The sequence below is a fragment of the Zeugodacus cucurbitae genome, chromosome 4, assembly GCF_028554725.1.
Source record: "Zeugodacus cucurbitae isolate PBARC_wt_2022May chromosome 4, idZeuCucr1.2, whole genome shotgun sequence".
Taxonomy (NCBI): Eukaryota; Metazoa; Arthropoda; class Insecta; order Diptera; family Tephritidae; genus Zeugodacus; species Zeugodacus cucurbitae.
The window spans coordinates 47,810,555-47,830,948 of NC_071669.1; the positions used below are offsets into that span (position 1 = coordinate 47,810,555).

Below are 20,394 nucleotides of genomic sequence, written 5' to 3' on the forward strand. Positions count from 1 at the left end.
AAAAAAATTAAAACTCACTCATTTTCTTCGAGCATAATTTAAAAGAAACTTACCCCGATTGATCGCTGACTGTGATGTGCTACTCATTTGCTTTGAGTATAAACTCCAAACAAAAATCTAACTAATTTGGAGCACTAAATAATAAAAAAACTGACTCAATTGGTGTACAAAGTACTTGGTCACTATATTTCAAATTATTTACTGATCTAGGTCCGTATAAGAGAAAAATACACCTCAGACAGTGGCGGATCCACGAGGGGGAGGGGGGTTTGGTATTAAAACACCCCCTAAACTCGGAAAAAAATATATGCTCATTATTAATTAAGCTCATTGATTAATTGAGGATTACACGGGATCTCACATTCCATGTTATATTTTCCTTGGTTTCCGAAAGAATTCTTCTAGTATTTCATCAACTGACAGATCAATATCCCTATGAATATTCATTGATGCTAGACCATTAAGTCTATCTTGAATTTGAAAAACTTCCGGTAATGCTATTGAAACAGGCAATAACGCCAATATGTGTAAAATCTTGAAAAAATTCCCAAAAGACGTTTTGTTCACTGCTTCTAAAGCTTCGAGAGCATTCCGAAAATGCTTGCCTGAAGTTCGCTGTTTCCACATTTTCACCTCCGCAAGAAAGTTTTGTTCTGAACAGTTTCTCGAGCTTTTTTAGCGTCAAATTCGTACTTTGGGAAAATAACAAAAAAAAAAAAATAAAAAAACGTGTCTTGTAATAACTGAATTTTCGCGAGGGAACTGCTATATTAAAAATACGTTGAGTAATAAAACTTTTCGTAAAACCCCCCCAAAAAATTTTTCTGGATCCGCCACTGACCTCAGAGTACTTTCCCAATGTACTAAGGTCAATAGATTTTCAGCTATAGGCAAATGAATTTGTCTCAGAGAGAAGCGAGAAATTCTCCAACTGAGGGTTCTCTCACTAGCAATGATCTTGAACTTGTATATCGGAAGTTACAAAACAAATCGATTTTGAAGGTGTTGTCAAACTTTAAATTGCGTTCTTGAGCTCTTTTCAATTTTTTAAAGCCCCTTTTTATAGGGGTTTACACAAAAATGGAAATTTTACACGAAATCAAATAATCTCTTGGATAATACTTGATTGAAAAATACATCTCTGCTCTACCAAATTACGAACATCAATTCGCGCACGAAAAATGCAACCATGCACTTCAACAGCCAATCAAATGGCAGCTTTAACCACTCGAGTATGCTCGCATTTAAATAACCCTCGAAAGCTTAGTGAAGCATTTCTAATTGGAAAAGTACTATTTAGCACTTAAAGTATTTAATGATTAAAAGCGAATTATCTGACTACCAATAATTTAAAGTGCGATTTATTGGATTTGAGCAGTCAGCGTTGCCAGTTGATAAGCATTTGTTGGTGTGATTTATTTTCACACAACCGAAATCCAAATGCAATTACTTAACTGCATTTCGCCAACACCGCACACAAATTACTCAAACACACACATATACATATGCATGTGAGTATATGTGAAGCGCGTGCAATTTGTGCGTGACGTAAGCACATACTATACATACGTATTTGGTGCCATTTGTATTGCAAATTATTTGCTTTGTAATTAATTTATGCGTCCAGCCAAATTCGATAGCCGAAAACACATCAAAACCAACAACAATGAAATGGCATAAAACAAATACGCCATTATTTGGTTATTTATTGTGAAACCGATATAAACTAATAAATATTTTAGCTTTATTCGGCGAAATGCACCAAAAAAAGCAACAAAATAAATGTATTTTTCGAAAAACAAACAACTTTCGAAATATACAAATGGCTTGGCATTATTTGCATTTTACAGAGCGATTTGCGAAATATTTGCGCCACTGATTAAAATTTGATAGCATTGTCGTGATTAGTTTGGCAACGACAAAGTTGACACTCGCCAATTAGTGGGTCAATTTGTTCGGAATTTGGCAAAAATGAAAATTGTTTTTTTTTTCATTGCACATTGAAAATAATTTGGAAATGTTTTGGAGAGTTAATAATACCATGTTTTTCAAATAAAAGCAAATTAGAAAGAGTGGGAGAGCATTATTCTCATTAGTGTATAGTATGAAACATAAAATGGGAATATAAAGCGACTTCATTAGCTTTAAAAAGGGAATGATGACAGCTTAGATAACTTATTTTTCTATTATCTCTAAAATATATACTCTAGCTCTCAATGCAAGCTGATACATGCTCTAATTGCTTAATACTTTACTAAAAGCTATGAACCCCTTGCCATTTTCAATGAGTGTCGTTGAGTTGTCGTTTTTTAATATCACTGGCTGCCGCCGTGGCTTTGCCCGTTGGTTCGATCTCCGTCGAGCGCTGCCTCTTTTCAGCTATATGTTCCTCACTTCGATTCGTGTTGCAAAATGGACCCCGCCGTTCATCACCGCCAAATCAAGGTCTGGCCCAAGCAACCGTTGCACCTCATCTTCCTTCAGGTTGGACTTGCCCTCGAGTCGGTAGCATATTCTGACCACCGCTTTGTATCTTGCCTTGGCCTTCAACCCTTCCTTGCTTGGATTCTTCCGGACCCTCTCTTGTTGCCAGGGTTGGTCCACGATCGACTGTCCAGGAGAGCGAAGAAGCTCTTTTTCTTTTTCCGCGTTTATGCTTACAGCACTTACTTGGTCCGAATCATGGAGGACTGTGGTACCTATGCGCTTTAAGACTGGCTTGGCAGTAGTACTACAACCACCAGAAGGAGTGGCCGCTGGCGACACAACTTTTGAATTCGTGGGGTCCGCCGGTGATAGGAACCTCATCTCCCACTGACGTTGTGCTGATATCCCAGCCCGCTTTTCTTCCTTATTGTCCTCCATTGTGAGTTTTTGGGTTCCTCTCCCCCCAGCGCTTTTTACCTCTCCGCCAAAGAATGGAGAACTATGCCGGCCTTGCTGGATGACGCCTGCCACCACTGCCAAGTGTGTAGCATGAGTCCGCGACAGTGCAAGCTGCGCCACCCATTGCCCAGTCGACAGCCGCGCGGAGGATACAGCTAAGAGGAATTTTCGTCGACCACAAAAGCTCCGTTGGTAAAAGCTTCTAATGGAATTTCATCTGAGTACTTTAAGTCCAGTTCGCATACAATTAAATGTCCATTAAATCTAGCGTTGAATCTCGTAAAACAGATTATCTTTTCAAATGGTAGAAACCGCTATAAAAGCTTCTCTCAAGAGCTTAAAAGCTCTTTCCATAGAAAAACTCAAGACTCATTGAAGTAGAGTGAGTAATCATATTTAAATTTTATCTCAAAAGCTCCTAACGCAATTTAGTCATATTAAAAGCTTTTAAACATCTTCCAACTAAAGCAACAAGCACTCTTCGAATATACTTTTCTTTGAAAATCGTATATAAAGTGACATAAAATTGGTGGTATTCCAACGACAGGATTGTAGAAAAATGTGAAATAGATGAGTAGATTTGGAGGAAGTATGATACAAATGTGTTCTAAATCATGTCGCTTGTGTAAGGTTAGTGTGAAGCACGTCGAGAAAGCTCTAATTAAGTTTTGCGAATATTTCAAGGAGCTACACTACTGCATTTTAATAAATTTACATAAATTATTCCCAGAAAAAAAATTATTAAAGATGAATAGAAATTTTGAAATCAGTTTTAGTATAATTGGAGGCGTTAGAATTTTCATTATAATGGTTTTAAGTAAACACCGAAAGCTAGCACTTTGCTTCACTACAATGTGTTAAATTTATTGTTATCTTCGATCTCATTATTATTATTGGTTCATTTTATAATTATTATAATTTTATTTTACAGTTTTTCTTATTATTTTTTATTAATAAATTTTTTTTGGTTTTGGCCATTATTTAAATTTTTTTACTGTTGCATAACAAAGTCTGTTTTTTCTTCATCGCTCATAAATAAAAACATACAATATTTTCTGCTCATTTTTATGGTAGTTATGGAAATGTGTATTTTTTAGACTTGAATATAATCAATTCACCAATACTAACTGACGAGTCACGTTTATAATTAAAATGCAATCATTATAATACAGTTGTTTTTTTTGTTGTATTTCTCTTCCTCCATTCAACGTGTGTTTTTCATCTCTTTCTCTCTCCTTAACAACTATTTGAATATAAATCATAAAACAAAATCGCTCGTTCAACAATTTATCCACGACTTTTTTGTGACCCACCCTACCAACCACCTCGTCCATGGTTCCACGACGCCGCGGCCACAGAATTGTGCATTAACTGAGCAGATTATGTTAATTTAAGTGCACCCTCAATATGTCAATTACAATTATCATTGCCAGCATTCAAATTAGCATTAACGATAATAACTAGTATAACAGAAGAGCGCCAAACAGAAAAAAACGGTTAATAAGTAGTAGAAATTAAATGAAAGCGCGACAGAGAAAAGAACACTAAGTGAGAAACGGCGACTTAACGGTGCATTAGCGCACTTGCAGTGAAGACTAGTCTGTTCAGTTGAAGTTTGTCACGATTCTGTTGCATGTTGTTGCTATTGTTTTGGCAACTCAAAGCTGAAAAGTCTACCAATTGCGGTCAACAAAGACATTCACCAACAACAACAAACGTTGGCACACGTCGGGACACAAAACAAAGTAATAGTTATAAATTGATATAAATAAAAGTAAAAAATAAAAAAAAAAATCATAGACAAAACAGAAACAGAAACAGAAACGAAACACAGCAGAAAATTCGCGCAGCTGAATTTGAGAAACAAAATCGCCAAAATTTTTATGCAAAAAACGAAGACTTTAACGAATATTTGTAGCAACGCGTATAAGATAACGGAATTTTAAGCAATTGGCTATAAAGTAAAAACTAAAAACAGAAATAAAAAAATAAAGAAACAAATCAAGTATTAACACTAGTCAACCAAATACCAATTTAAGTAATAAGCACAACAACGTAGCTCCTAACAAAAACGTTTTAACCCACTTAACTCGTAACATAATCCTAAGCGTAAACGTAAGACTTAGCGTAATTAATTAGCAGCATTGTTTCGGTAGTACCATATTCTCCTCCTCGCAAGTGTCACCCTCCTGTCAAAGCAACAAAATGATGATGGACACAATGCCACCCAGGTATAAATACTTTTAAATATATATAGTATATAAATAATTTTTTCTTTGATAAACTCGTATGAACTAACAACAATTAAAACAATGTATGGTATTTATATTATTTCGAGAAGTGTTGTCTTTATCACCTGAGTGTTGATTTTTAATTTTTGTACAAATTTGCGTAACATAATGAAGAACATTTAATATTGCGTATTAGCGAAATGCTTTTGTTGTTTTTCGTTTTTTGTTGTAAGTAAATTTAAGTTATATTTTTTATATATCGAAACATATGTATATATATATATTTTAATGTGATGCGCTTTAATTGGAGGTTATGTTATGATACAATTTTATATGAGTGACAGCACTGGCGAAGAAAAATGTAAAGTCTGCACTTCCTCCGATGACACTTTAGATCAGTTGCCAAGTTCTCAGTTAAATTTAATATAGAAATATGCCCTTTGTAACTATTAACATCTCTAAGGAATTTCAAAGCTCGATCAAGTTACAATTGAACATGCGTCGATCTGCGACTCAGAACCTAACATTACAGAAATAGTTATTCCTCTACAAGTGAGTAATAAGCTAACGGTATGAAAAATCAACTGACAATAAATCATGGATTCAAAATTGTATCCTGGTTAAAGTTGAAGATATACACCTCCGTAGAACTCTTAACAAAGACAGACAATGAGTTTTCAAAATCTCATCAAACGCATATCCAAAAAACATTATGTTTCAACTTTGTTGGACATCAAACTGAGGTGTCATCTCAGCAGATTTATGGAGAAAGGTAATAAAGAATGAATAAAAGGTTATCGGACTTGTTAATTAATGCAGTGTTAGATATACCCGAGTTTCACAAGACAACTCGAGTTTGACGAAAAAACTAGAATTTAACTAGATAACTTTAGTTTAACTAGAGTTTGAAAATGACACTTGATTTTATGAAGACAACTCTTGATTAATAATACAACTCAACTTTTACGGTTCAACTCAACTTTATCGAGACAACTCTACTTTTATGAAACAACTAGAGTTTTAAGAGAAAACTGAAATTGGACGAGATAATTGAAAAAACTCCATTTTAATTACACATTTATAGTTTGGAAATAAAACCCGAGTTTATGAAGACAACTTGAGTTTAACGATACAACTCAACTTTAACGACATAACTCAAATTTGATGAGAAAACTCGAGTTTAAAGAGAAAATTAGAATTGGACGAGTCAATTCGAAGTAGTAGTATTTTAAGAGACAACTTGAGCTCTACGACAGCAATAGAGCAATTCATTCGAGCGAAAAGCTCAATTAACTAACTCGCTGTGAAATTCATTCTGGTTGTGAAATATGCTCCTTAAAAAGGATTATAAAATTGTAACTTAATGATACTTTTAGTGATCCAAAACTCTTCATTAACTTGAACTTGCATGACTCCAACATTGCATTCGATAGTTAGGTTGGCCTGGTAGGCCTAAAATTAAATTTCGAAATGCCAATTGAATTCAAAATACTTTCATCTAGCGAGTTCAAATTAACTACCGACTCAGCAGCGCCTGCCCCAAAAACGTAGCTCTCTTCATTTAGTATACTTCTTATAAAATCCTCTCCCTCCTAATCGAACTATTCGATATTCCAGTGCAAAAAAAAATATATTAATAATAAAATATAGAATTAAAAAAACCGTAAATAAATAATAATATATTTTTCATTTAATTGTATTACTATTTTTACCAGCCACTTACTGAAGCGCATCACAATAAAATAAATTTACGTTTTTTATAAATTTTTCCCTAAAACGGTCATTAAGTTGCTTTGCGAAATTTTTTGTGCCTTTTTGTCTATCATAAACGATCCAATACTCAATTCATATTTTTCACCATTCACAAAGTTTCTTGATTTTAATTGTTATTGTACACCGATGTATTTGTGCCTTAAACTCACTGTTTCATACAATCGATCACTATATGTATTTGTATTTGTATTTGTAAATTCCATGTATATTTAACCATATTTGTATTGTTGTATTCTCGCCAATAACTATATACATATTTACATTTGTACCGTTTTACTACATATCTGTACATCAACTATCTACTCTCTCACAAAACAAACACAAAGTGGAATGGTTCTAACGCCACTCAATGAGTATGAATCAATTTTTAAAATTTTTGAAAATACGTTTTTTTCTCCTTCACTTTAAACTAATAATAAGAAAATATATATTTTGCAAAAAATAAACTCTTTACTACTCTTAACGTCTTTCTCTCTCTCATGCACAATACTCTTGGCTTTCTAATATATAGATTGTTTTGCTTGCTTTGAAAAAATCTCTCAACTTTTCCTCACTTTATATAATAACTAGATATATTTCTTTAACTACCTTGAATGATTCCGACCTTTCACTCAATGCACATCTTTATTGTAAATATATGTTTAAGGATAGTTTACATTATGTAATTTTTTTTTAACTCATTTAAAGAGTCTTTCGCTACACAATAATTTGAATTCATAATAATTTGTTGAGTTAGATTTGAAAATAAAATATTCCCAGAGCTCATTATCAAATGACTTAACAGGAAAATTTAGTGGAAACGCACCAGTAACAAAATCACCTCTCAAGAATAGTTTATTCTCTCAGATATATTACCTTTATCTGATATCAGTAGATTTATTTATTTTTTTTTTTGCAGTCTTAAACAAAATAACTCTAGATACAATTTATTAAGAGTTGAACAACTTGAATATATTATCTTTATCTGACTCTCAATGAAATTTGAGATACAGTCTTAAACAAAATAACCCTAAATATAAATTACAGAGTGTCGAACAACCTCTCAATGCTTCCCGCGTATGCCTATCTAAGAGTCTAACTAACACGAACAGAACTAAGGAGCTGCATTAGATATTATAGCCAGTTATACTACTTCCCGCCCTAATAAAGATTTTTCATATTTAACACGCATAGCACTAATATGCTCTTTGCACCTTACGAAACCACAAACTCATTGAAAATCTTCATAGAAGCAAACATATTGCTAAAACAACAAAATTTGTTCCGCATATAGACAAGCGGACAAGTGTAGCAGTCTTAATCACGATTTCATTTGGTAAATTTTCCTAATAGTAATGGACATTGAGCGGAAAATTCGAACTCTTGTATGTAAAGTCTAATGAAACTTCTCATAAAAATCGATCCGACCTAAGACTGCATACTTCAATATCCCTCTGTTTTATTTGAATAGTAAATTTACAATACAACAATAAGTAGCCTAATTTTTATATAGTCTAGGAGTATATAGTCTAGTTCATCTTTATTATTCGGAAAAGTTGTTATTCCCTCTATAATTTATTTTTACTGAGAGGGTGTTATAAGTGTTTTAATTATCGTATACCTTTAATTACTTAATATTCTCATAGACTTTTCGCACAGCCAAATAAATTTAGTACATTCTAATTATAATTGAGAAACGAGTTTTTGCCTTTCGCACAGCTCTCGATCAATGATCAGCTGTGATTTCTTCAGCTGATTACTTTTTTATCAATAAACAAAACTAAATTTACAGCGTGAACAACTTCCCACTCGATTAAAATTCGATTAAAAATCAATGTAGAAAAATAAGATTTTTATTTTTTGAATGGTAAATTGATTTAAATTAGCGTTTTAATCGAGGACAGGCCGATTAATTGATCAATTAACTTCTGTACGAAAAGGCTATTAGTGTTGTGGAAGTCTCGAAGAAATTCTGAGTATAGAAATAAATCTATGATACACCCAATATTTTTTCTTAATTTTTGGTTTCTTGGCGGCACCATTTAGACATTGTAAATTGACATAGCGAGCCAAACAGTAACTTTTTGGAGAGCCTAAAAAGATCGACACGCTGAAAGTTTTGGACCTGAAAATATGTAATTGCCCTCTAAGGTGGTGATAATAATCAAGTCAACCGAATAATAAAATAAAGCGAATTTCATTAGAAAAAGGAATATTCAGAACATTTTTGTTGATTTCTCGATGAAGCATATAGGAAAAGTAACACATGAAGATGTCAATAAAAAGTGTTTAAAACAAGAATAGGAAGTTTGCTGGAGCTCCATACACAATTTTTCACTATAAAAAGCGATTTAAAATTTAAAAATGTTATTAAGCTTTAGTATTTCGTAATTTAACTTCCAGAGTATTGTAGTTAAAAGAAATATCTTACTCTAATTACACTTTTGCAGTTCTAATGCCACAATGTGAACACTCAGTACTATATAAGTACTATACATATATCACTCTAATCCACATTTTTATCGTATCTAAACTGGTTCTGCGACACGCCCATATAACCTGTTGTGCATTTAGCGAAATAAAAAATAAAAAATAAAAACATTTATTTGCTTAATTTCTCAAAGTGCGTGTTTATTTCGCATTAACGTCACTTCAAAGCAGACGTTCATTTATTGCGGTTAAACTGACAAAGAATGTGAGGAAAAAAACGAAAACAATGAAAACAACCGCAAAAACACAATACACACACCAGTAAACAAGCAACAAATGGTCAAACCGAATTAAAAAAGCGCAGTTTATTATCATTACTATAAAACAACAATAACAATAACAATAGCGTAGTATGAAAATTACTTACAACAACAATTAACGCTGGGTAGTGTTGAGTAACGCGCTAGAAAAATAAAAATAAACACCACACTGTGTCTGTGTTCATTAACAACATCATTAAGCGCAATTGTAGAGCTGATTACCATGTACATATATATACAATTTATATATTTATTTCACTTATAAGTGGATTATATGAGTATTAGGGTGGTACTTAAAAATATTTTTTTTGGCTTCAACTTCATAGATTGAAAATTTCGAATGTAAATATTTTTTTTCAATCCTTTTGGGCTACTTATAGAAATCTTAACTGTAGATTTCATATTTTTGCTAGTCTCCTTAGTGTTAACAGAGTTTTGAGCGCTGTACAACACTGCTTCATCCACTCAAATCAATAAAAAATGTATAAATGAGATTCTTAACCATGGCTGTGTCTTTGTAGTTGAGTTAAAAAAAATACTCAAAATTTTTTTCCCCCACACTTTAAGTACCATCCTAATACCAAACTATATATTCATTAAAAACACTTGTATATGTGCCACCACAATGAATGCAACACCTTTTTGCATGTTATTATTATTACAACGCATTAATATATTTATTTCGATAATATGCTTGTGGGTGTTTGTTGTTGTTGCCGCTTCATGTATTTTTAGCTTTTTTCCAACACTGTATTTCTGTATAATAATAAGTATTAATGCTGAAATAAAAAAACATGTATGTGTGTGTGTGTTATTACAACTCTTTTACCTACGCCACTCTCGTGTAAAACACAATCAAAAACATACTCACCACATGTTGTAAATGTACATATATACACGACAGTCAGCTAAATAAAAAAACCAGAAAACCATAATTATATTATTTTATAAATAAAAACAACAACAACTAATGCATTTTTTAACTCCAACTATGTGCCACCATACCATGTATACCATGCCACGCCCCCCAGAAACACATTTCCCAACACACTAGCATTCCATTTGTACTTAATCCTCCATCATCTGTATCGTGCTTATGCTCGTGTAGCGCTTATGCGCGCTCATCCCATACAATGGCCTATTCAAAATTATGAAATTTCGACACAAAATAACTGTTTATTTCGAAATTTATTTAAAATTGAAAAAAAGCAAAAAATAACTAAAAAAACAACGTATCAATGTACTTATTGAGGCGTTTGTAAATTATATATTCAACTAATTGGCATTAAATGGCCTTTCACCATGAAAAAAAAATTCTAAAAAATATAAAAAAATTACAAAAAAAAAGTTAAAAATTAAATAACATTTTTTAAATATTAATTACTCGTTTGTTCGTTTGTTAGTTTGTGCGTTCATTTCTTTGTTTTTTTTTGTTCTTTATTCCATTGTATAACATTGCCGCTTCCGTTCAGTTCAATGTACTTGCCCGTTATATTCGTGTTGCAATAGCGCATACAATTATTTATTTATTGAATTGAACTAATAAAATATTGATTTTTAATTTAATTAATTAAAAACGAAAGCGAAAATTTGTACAAAAATTAATATGTTCAAATGCAAATATTGACTTGACAATTATGCAAATATTTTTTGTGTAGCAAAATAAATATTTTTTTTTCGATGGAAAACATTTTTTTGTTTCCTTTCAATGTGCAAATCGCGACATTCGGCAAAAATATGCCGAAAGTAAAATACAGTTAATGCGTAATTCGAAACAATTGTTGTTGGTGAATGTCATAAATGCCAATTGGTTGGACCGTTCTTATTCCCAGTTACCTCCACATACCACCAAATCCAAACTTGTACTGCTATACTTGAATTTACTGTTAATTAAGGAAACGTCTCTCACGTCAATTAAGAGATTTGAGCAGCGTGTAGCTGAAGTTTAGATTTCTTTCTGACGCGTGTTGTGCAACTTTGAAAAGTAAATTAATCTGCTAATCTGTCGTGGGAATTTAAGCAAATGTTTAAATGTCAACGGTGCTTTGGAAATCTGTGTATTTTCGGTTAATCTGATTATGAAGAGAATGTTTAGAAGAAAAAATTCTATGAAAAGTAAAAAAATAATAATTTCAAGCAAGAAATTTCTCAGGAAAATTATACTTTTATGAGATTTCCAAAAACTTGGTTGTCTAAGTGTCACTCATACGCAGTGGTGTACCTCAGTCTTTGTTTAAAGGGATTATGTAATTTGAGTTTTGATACTTGTTTCAGCGTTGTTAGAGGTACTGGCTGAAACGAAATATTTTTTGAATTTACATATACAACGTATACATATATGTTTGAAGACTTATTATTATGTTAATTGATTATATATCTACATATATTTGATATTTTGATATTGTCATGTTCATTGAAGAACATAGGAGGTTCAATTTACGTCGAAAGTTAGAATTTGGTATTTGTTTACAAAAAAGAACAAATATCTCGTCAGGGGCTCGCTGGGAAATCATGATATTTAATATTTCTTCGTTCTTGGCCCTTTTGTATTGCCTTTATTTATTAGAAGAAATTTTCTTTCCAAAAATTCCATTGAAGAAATCTTAATTCTATGGGAACAAAAAGGATCTAACCGATACCATCAACATTATGATATAATATGAGTAGTTGGAGTAAATAAATGTCTGCATCACTACTTCTGTGAAGACTTAATATTTACTAGAACTCAACTCCTTGCACTGCAATTCTATTTATTACCCAACAAAATTAAAAATCTCCCTATTACAGCTTTGTAACTTTATTTATAAGCTAAGGAGAGTGTTGGAGTGTCCATTTAATATTTAATATTATTTCTCTCTGTCTCTATGTGGCAGTTCTATGAAGAAAAATTCAATTCAATTTTAGCGAATAATGAGTATCTTTGTCCGACTTCTTTTAGCAGAAAGTAAACGCAGATTTCAAGATTTTTTAAAGTCTAAATTTAACTTTTATAAAGGATACTGCCCACAAAATGTTGAAATAATCGAAACTATTCAATGGTTTCAGCAAAATTTGTTGACTTCCCAACATTATCAGTATAAGTCATGATGACTCATTCTCCAGACTTAGCTGGTGGGGATATACTAATGCTAACACTACTTCTCATTGGAGTTTATATATATTTTTCATATTATTAATCTTAGTTCAAGGCAGTCTCTGATAAAAAAAACATTGCTTTTAATATCTAAAGTAAACCCTAATTTGGATATGGATTTCAATGCCAACTTTCTCAAGTTCTCAGAGGGACCTTCACATTACTATACTGTGATAGTATCTAGTTAATCTAGTCAAGTCTTGGTTGAACCAAATGAAAATATGAATAATTTTCTTACGGTTAACACAAAAGCAAACAAAAGCAACCATAGACTGAAAATATAACTATAATAAAAAAATAATGTTACAAAATCCTCAACCTCTTTTAAGCGAGAGACACAATAACATTTATATAGATGTTATTAGGTCTACAACTTTGCCTCCGCCGTTTTCCAATAGATGTCTCTAGGGTCAAGCACTGGTCGATTGAATAGATTTTTTATATCGATCTTGTACATTTGTCAACATTAACCCAACAAAATATTTGTAGAGATCTGTTTGCATCCCAAACTTATTCTCAACTAAAAAAGTCACTTTTTGAGGCGAATTTTCGACATTTGCGGGAAATTTTGCTTTTCTTTTTTAACTCCAAGAAAAGTGCGCCAGAGGCTCATCGAATGCTCGGATACGTACGGTGAGGCTGTCCTAAGTGAAAAAGAGCCTTAAATTTACAAAAAACGGCGGAAGCAAAGTTGTAGACGTAATAAAATAACTAAAATACATCATTTTAGATGTAACATCGCACTTGAAAAATACATTTTAAATGTTTTCAAATAAGTCAACCTCAAGCCCTGTCATTGTGGTCATACAAATACAATCTCTATTTCAACTGTGTGATGAAGACTATGACTTTCTATTGCTATAAAGAGTATCCAATGACGAAATGCCATAGTGCTGAAAAAAATTTCGATTTCAAATTCGATTTTTGGAAAGTGTCACACTGGTATAGCTCACACTTCGTTGATTGTTCGTGAATTTATGACCGAAAACTGTAACCATGCCCCAGCCTCAGTGGCGGATCCAGAAAAATTTTTTTGGGGGGGGGGTTTACGAAAAGTTTTATTACTCAACGTATTTTCAATATAGCAGTTCCCTCGCAAAAATTCAGTTATTATAGGACACGTTTTTTTTTGTGTATTTTTCCCAAAGTACGAATTTGATGCTAAAAAAGCTCGAGAAATATTTTCTTTTTATGAAAGGGTGATCAACTGTTCAGAACAAAATTTTCTTGCGGAGGTGAAAATGTGGAAACAGCGAACATCGGAATGCTCTTTACTGCTTTAGAAGCAGTGAACAAAACGTCTTTTGGGAATGTTTTCAAGATTTTACGTATATTGGCGTTATTGCCTGTTTCAATAGCATCACCGACTGGTCAAGATAGGCTTAATGGTCTAGCATCAATGAATATTCAAAGGGATATTGATCTGTCAGTTGATGAAATACTAGAAGACTTCTTTCAAAAACAAAGGAAAGGAAAATATAACATGGAATGTGAGATCCCGTGTAATCCTCAATTAATCACTGAGCTTCAGCGATACTGCTTGTACAAATGTAGAGAAAGTTCGAATTATATGAACAACAAAAATCTTGTAACTTATTATAATTGCTTATAATTTGATATGATTTTTTTGATCAATAACCTCATTCCAAACCCATATCATCAAACATATATTTTTCTCTGAGTTTAGGGGGTGTTTTAACACCAAAAACCCCCCGTGGATCCGCCACTGCCCAGCCTCCATATTCGCCAGAGATGTGTACATGTGATTTTTTCCTATTTCCACAAATAAAGGGCCATCGTTTTACAAGCATACCGGAAATCGTTAAAAAAGCCAAAGCCAATCACAAAAATTTTAGAAGTGTCTTGATGATTGGAAGAAGCGCCAGTATAGGTTATTATGCATTAAGGGATTACATGGGTTTCGTGGGTTCAAAAAATCGATTTTTTTGTTTTTGGCTTATTAATTTCTACAACATCTCAAGAATATTATCCTAAATTTTCGATACGAATAATAGTTTTGGAGATACAGCTTTTGGAAGGTGTGCGCTCCAAGTCAGGTATTATTGTTATTCAAAACTTTAAACGCATTTTTCTCGGAACCGTGCTTTCAAAGACGGTTGCCAAATTTTCTCGGAAACTACTCAACCTATCGTGATGAAATTTTGCATAGGCGTTCAAGATACAATTTACTCGTGCTTGAACGAAGAATTTTTTTTTTCAATTGCAACTATTTAAAAAAAAAAAACAAAATGTCAAGCAAATTTGACCGAAATTTTTATTTTTTGAAAAAATATCTGCCACAATTCCAATTTTTACTTTTTTTGTCTTTTCTAGTTCAAGCACGAGTTTATGGTCTTACCTAAAACACTTATTTTGGTTTTTTTCATTTTGGATGGTCCTGTCAGGAGTTATGCTGACAACGCGGACACACCTTTTTTTCGAGTAGTCACCGGAAATGACGTCACAATGGAGGAGTTCTAATTTTTTTTTGGAAATTTTAGAAATTAATGTTTAAATATATTTCTATTATTACTTTCAAAGTTTAATACAATCTATAACTAAAATTCTCCAATTTAATTATATCTACTTCTAGTCTTGATAATCTGATTATGTCATAAACTAATGTACTTGCAACCAAATATCCGTCACACTAATTAAAATTGCGGCTTATCAACGCTAAAGTGAAGCGCTACAAAAAACACATTAACAAATTTAATCAATATATACTGCAACGCTTCAAATAGCATTTGACATGCAAGTCAAGGCTTTAGAAGCGCTTCAATGTTGCACACAACAACAACAACGCATTAAAGAGACGATTAAATTAAAATGAATTAAAGTGAGTTGTGGCAATAACATGCTGCGTGAGGCATTAAATTCGTGTTGTTAGCGGAAATTGTGTTTTCAAACGTCTCTATAACAACGAAAGCTACTACCTAATTATATATATATATATGTATCTATAGAAGTATATAAGCGCACCTTGCCACATATAAAGAATAACCGCCAAGTCATTGTCAACCGCAAAATTGAGCAACACTTAATATTTATGGGAATTTAACTCCTTCCAACCGCGCTCAAGTGCTTGCAAATACGCCACTCACTTTAAGTGCCACGACCAAACAACTACTTAAATACCGTTGTGTATGTGTGTGTGTGGCATGCAGGCGTATACGTAAGTGTGTGTGTCGAGGCGCTACCATGGAAATTAAGTGTCCACATTTACGCCCATTTATATTCATCGTTTCATACATAAATTATTACACGACTTGTTGCAATTAAATTTGCCTCTGACCTCAGCTTTAATCCGCAACCCGCAACAACAAAGTGATGTTGCCACAGCTACAACAACAACACTTGGTTTAATATTACTTTAATAAAATATGTATGTACATAACTGTGTGGCACCCTGTACATAACATATGAAATCTGCGCCGCCACCACCCTATGCATAATTGCGTTGCATTGAATTCGCTGCAAGTTTTAATGCTATGACAAAGTGACATTAACTTGCCACAAAATGCACTTGACAAAAAACGTTACATACACACACACACACGCTCGCTTAATACAATAATAAACAATAATGATAATGACAACAAAGCCAACAAAAGTAACAAAGCAGTACACACATACATACACCCTATACCTTACATAAACACATAAAGTACTGAGCTTCGTTAATATGCAAGTATTGCAACTTTGGTTGCAAGTATATACTATATACATACACATACTCATATATGTATCTAGCGTTACCAACTAGCAACAGCAACTTCATTCTCAACTTTTTAGTGCATTTTGTGCATAAAATTGCAAGACAGCAGAAACGCTTTTGTGGTTTCGCATCAACTTTTTGCAGCGCGCTCCAATGTGTTTGCGAGCGTAATTGAGTGTCTCGAAGTGTCTTGATGTGTGTGTGTGTACATTGTACGCCCCGCCACGAATGATATGTGGTCTGATGGATGAATACGTGTAGGAGTATGTACCGTAATCTACCACAATTTCATTACAAGTATTAATAAAGTCAAGTGCAATGGGTGCCTCACTCGCCGGTGTGTGTGGGTGTGTGTGAGTGCCTGCTTGTGTGCTTAAATATATAACGCTTCACTCAGCACACACACTTACTTGAGCAATTCATCTTTGACAGAACGCTTATTGTTTGTTTGGCGAAGGCACAGTAGGACAGGGATGAACAAAATGTTGATGAAAGTATAGTTCTTGAAAAATATATAGATTTTTTGTTGTTGTTGTAATTGTAGGCTAAAAAGAACAACAAAAATATAGACAAAATCGACTTTTTTCTGGGTATTAGACCAGCTCTTCAAAAAAAGTTAAATATTTTTATATTAAAAAATTATGGACCCTTTATATCATCTGCCATATAAGCTTGACGATAATGAAAGTCACTTTTTCGAACTTCGAATCTAAATATTTGGATTTTTGGCACTAACTTCGAAAATCGGAATATACAATATTTTTTACTTATGACTCAATCTCCACAAAAAATAGTTTGGTCCAATACCCAGCCGGGTGTTGTACAATGTTAGTGTACCTAAAAGTGTCTATAAGATTTCTGACGATTTCATAGAATAAAATATACAATAAATCGAATACACCAAGGAGAATGCGTTCATACATACAAAGCCCATACAAAGTCCAAGCAGTGAATACAACCTTCAATGAATATTAAGAACTTTCATCGAAAATAATAAGCTTTGTTGAAAGCTTAGTAAGTGTAATATCTATAGTAGCTTTCAGCTTGTTCCATGGCGAACGTCATGTATCAGGTGATATGTACCGCTCTTAACAATCCAATACAGCTACATTAAAAACAATCCGAAGTCTCTGTACAAGTAAGCCATCAGTTTAATCATACTCTTTGTACTACTTTTGTCTCATCAGCGGCATATAAAGTTTCCAGGGATAAGAGATAAGATATACATTTCAGCATTCCATACATTCCGTAGGACTGAAATCAGCCCATAACAATGTGGAACTTATAAAATAAATCTAACTAAATTGGGGATACGCTCGAGCGAATAGAATAGGGTCCGAATGAGAAGAGGGTGATTCTAAAACCGTTTTCATAATGCAGGAAAATGGAGTAGACTGGTGAAAAGAAAGAAATAATTAATTGCCGTTAGATGTTATGTATCTAGATTACCAATATTTATTCCCCGAACTTCTATTAGTAAAGTCAATAAAATCTTCTCAGGAGCAAATATACTCAGCCTAAAAAAATTCTCTTTCGGAGCCAATCAGTCAAGTATAGATTTAATAAAAAACATTAACCATATATAACCATATTTAAGTTGAATATGATCCAAAACATCGTTTTCCGACGGTCCAATTTCATGACAATTTTTTACAGATGAATTAAAATAAAGTTTTCGTTAGTTCAAGCAAACTGTTATAGAGTATTTTTTGAAAAAAATTGAGGAGCTTTCTTCTTTATAGCATATAACCATTCATACACTGAACAACTAACTGACTGAAGCAAATTTTAATAGTGGAATCATAAGCAGATAATTATTTATTAAAATTATTGTAAAATGTTCGCGAAAGATTGTTGTAGAACCCACATTAAATATTCTAAAAATTACATTAATGGTTTGATTCCTTGATTGTATTTCTTTATTGTCTTAAGGAGCAATAAAATTGTAATGGTAACCTATGATAATATTTTTTAAGTAAGGTCTTGAACCACAGTAATCAGCTCATATACTTTCGAAAGACAAAAATTATAAAAAAAAAATTTATGAAAAAAATAATTTATTTTTAATAACAAATTAAAAAAAAAAATTTTACCCCAAAATTGTTCACTCTCAACCCACTGTAGCGCTCTTCATTTGGCCGCTCAAGCACACAATATTTAATACTCATACGCCCCGTGGCGGCGTACAACGTAAGCAAAACCGATTGTGCCAACATCACTGTGCTCTACGCTTACAATATTTATACAAACACATTTGTTATTAACCCTTGTAGTTGTGTCTACATTGTCTATGGTCCATTGTGTGAGAGTGTTGATGAGGATATGAGTGCTCGAAATGAGCTGCCTTTGTTTCAATCTTACGCCAGATTATCATGAAACCGAACTCAACGCAAGACATTAATGTGCTTTGCAGGCATAACTGAGCGTCGTGCACTTATAAGAAACATACACATATACACTTAATATAAGATTACACAGCATAGTGCAATATAGCAGCCGTTGCATACAATGGCGCAACGCATAAACAATGCAAGACAAGATATTGCTTATAATATATGCTTTAGCACACTACTTACTACATTGTGCCAACCAATCGCCGCACTTTCTACAACAAACGCTCATTATTACTGTTGTTGTTGTTGTTGTTGTACTAACGGCAAAGGATGCTGTATTAATAACTGTATATATGTGGGTGTGGGTGTGTGTTGACATTAAAAATATCATTTATGATTGCTAGCTAACGGCAAATGTGCTTCAATAACGGTACTGGCATTTAATTCACACACACACACATGTGTGTTTCAGCTTGTACTCATTTGCAGCCGAGCTAAACATTGTCATTTGATACCTCGCCTGCCAAGCCAGCGCCAACGTTCAAGTGCCAAGTTGTTGAGCTGTCGCTGAGTTGCCGAGTCGATGGCTACAAATTGCGCCAAAGCATTCATTTATTTCCACACTTAATGAATTGCGAAGCAGTGCAAGAGAAATGGCAAATGTCGCCCGCGCTGTGACACTCACACACACACACAAGCGCATACAAAAACAAAAAGCATAAAAAAATTAAATTTTTTTTCTCTGCTATACAAGAGTCAAGGGTGCGGCAGCTGCGGAAATGTGGCAGCAAACGGGCAGCGCTGCCAGCATTCGAGAGCGCGCACAATTGTTGCCGTCAAATGAAGTGGAAATGAAAAGCGAAATGCAATGTGTTGTCAGTTAGTTTTCATTGCACGCTTTGGCGCGCACGCCTTTCCACCAGAGCTTCGTTTAATTTATTTCTGCATCGTATTTTTTCCCATTCTTCTCTTTTTATCTACAATATTTTTTCTTTTCTTTGTACATTTACTCGATTGCACACGGCGGTCACCAATGACCGCGGGCAGGTGATGGGCGTGAAGGGGTTAAGTTAAAAGTAAACGTTTGTATTTAAAAAGCAAACTACTTATGCGCTTATTATACTTAGATGGGTGGGGTTAAATAGTTAAATAGTTATGCAGATTTTGCATTTTTTGTTTTTGTGAATTAATTGCACAATTCTTTTTATCCATAATGCTTAGTTATTCACGGCGGATTGTATAAAATATTGGCGTGGGGTCTGTGACTGGTACTTGTATAGCATTATAGATACAAATTGCTTCACTTCAAATATGTGGAAATAGTGGAATTCAGTATAAATACAAAATATACCAGCCATTTTTCACAACACTGAATTTGTACAATATTTCCATCAAACATTTGCGCACAAAAAAAAATAAATAAATAACTATGTCCGCCTAGCGCTTTTCAAACAGCTTCTCTAAGTGCCTTATTTCATATGTTTCCCGATGTTAAAGTTATTTTCTGTATTTTAAAGATATACTCGTATGAGCTCAGTTATGTTATATTGTAAACATCTGTATGGCAGGTAATTTGTATGAATTTTGACTT

At 33.3% G+C, this 20,394-nt stretch overlaps 2 protein-coding genes across 3 annotated transcripts in view; both read left to right on the plus strand.

The window, feature by feature from the left end:
• Window positions 1-20,394, plus strand: part of LOC128921296 (uncharacterized) — a 99,285-nt gene that overhangs the window by 62,432 nt on the left and 16,459 nt on the right. Inside the window, exon 6 of one of the 2 annotated variants that reach the window (XM_054228395.1) lies at window positions 4,245-4,613. The exons of the other annotated variant lie outside the window; for it this stretch is intronic. Within the exon in view, the coding sequence (XP_054084370.1) occupies window positions 4,245-4,257 (13 nt within the window). The 3' untranslated portion in view covers window positions 4,258-4,613. Of the gene's footprint in view, window positions 1-4,244; window positions 4,614-20,394 lie in introns of those variants that run through there. 2 annotated transcript variants of the gene reach the window in all.
• LOC105220982 (glucose transporter type 1) overlaps window positions 1-20,394 on the plus strand; it is a 58,178-nt gene that overhangs the window by 1,118 nt on the left and 36,666 nt on the right. The gene's annotated exons all lie outside the window — the stretch shown is intronic.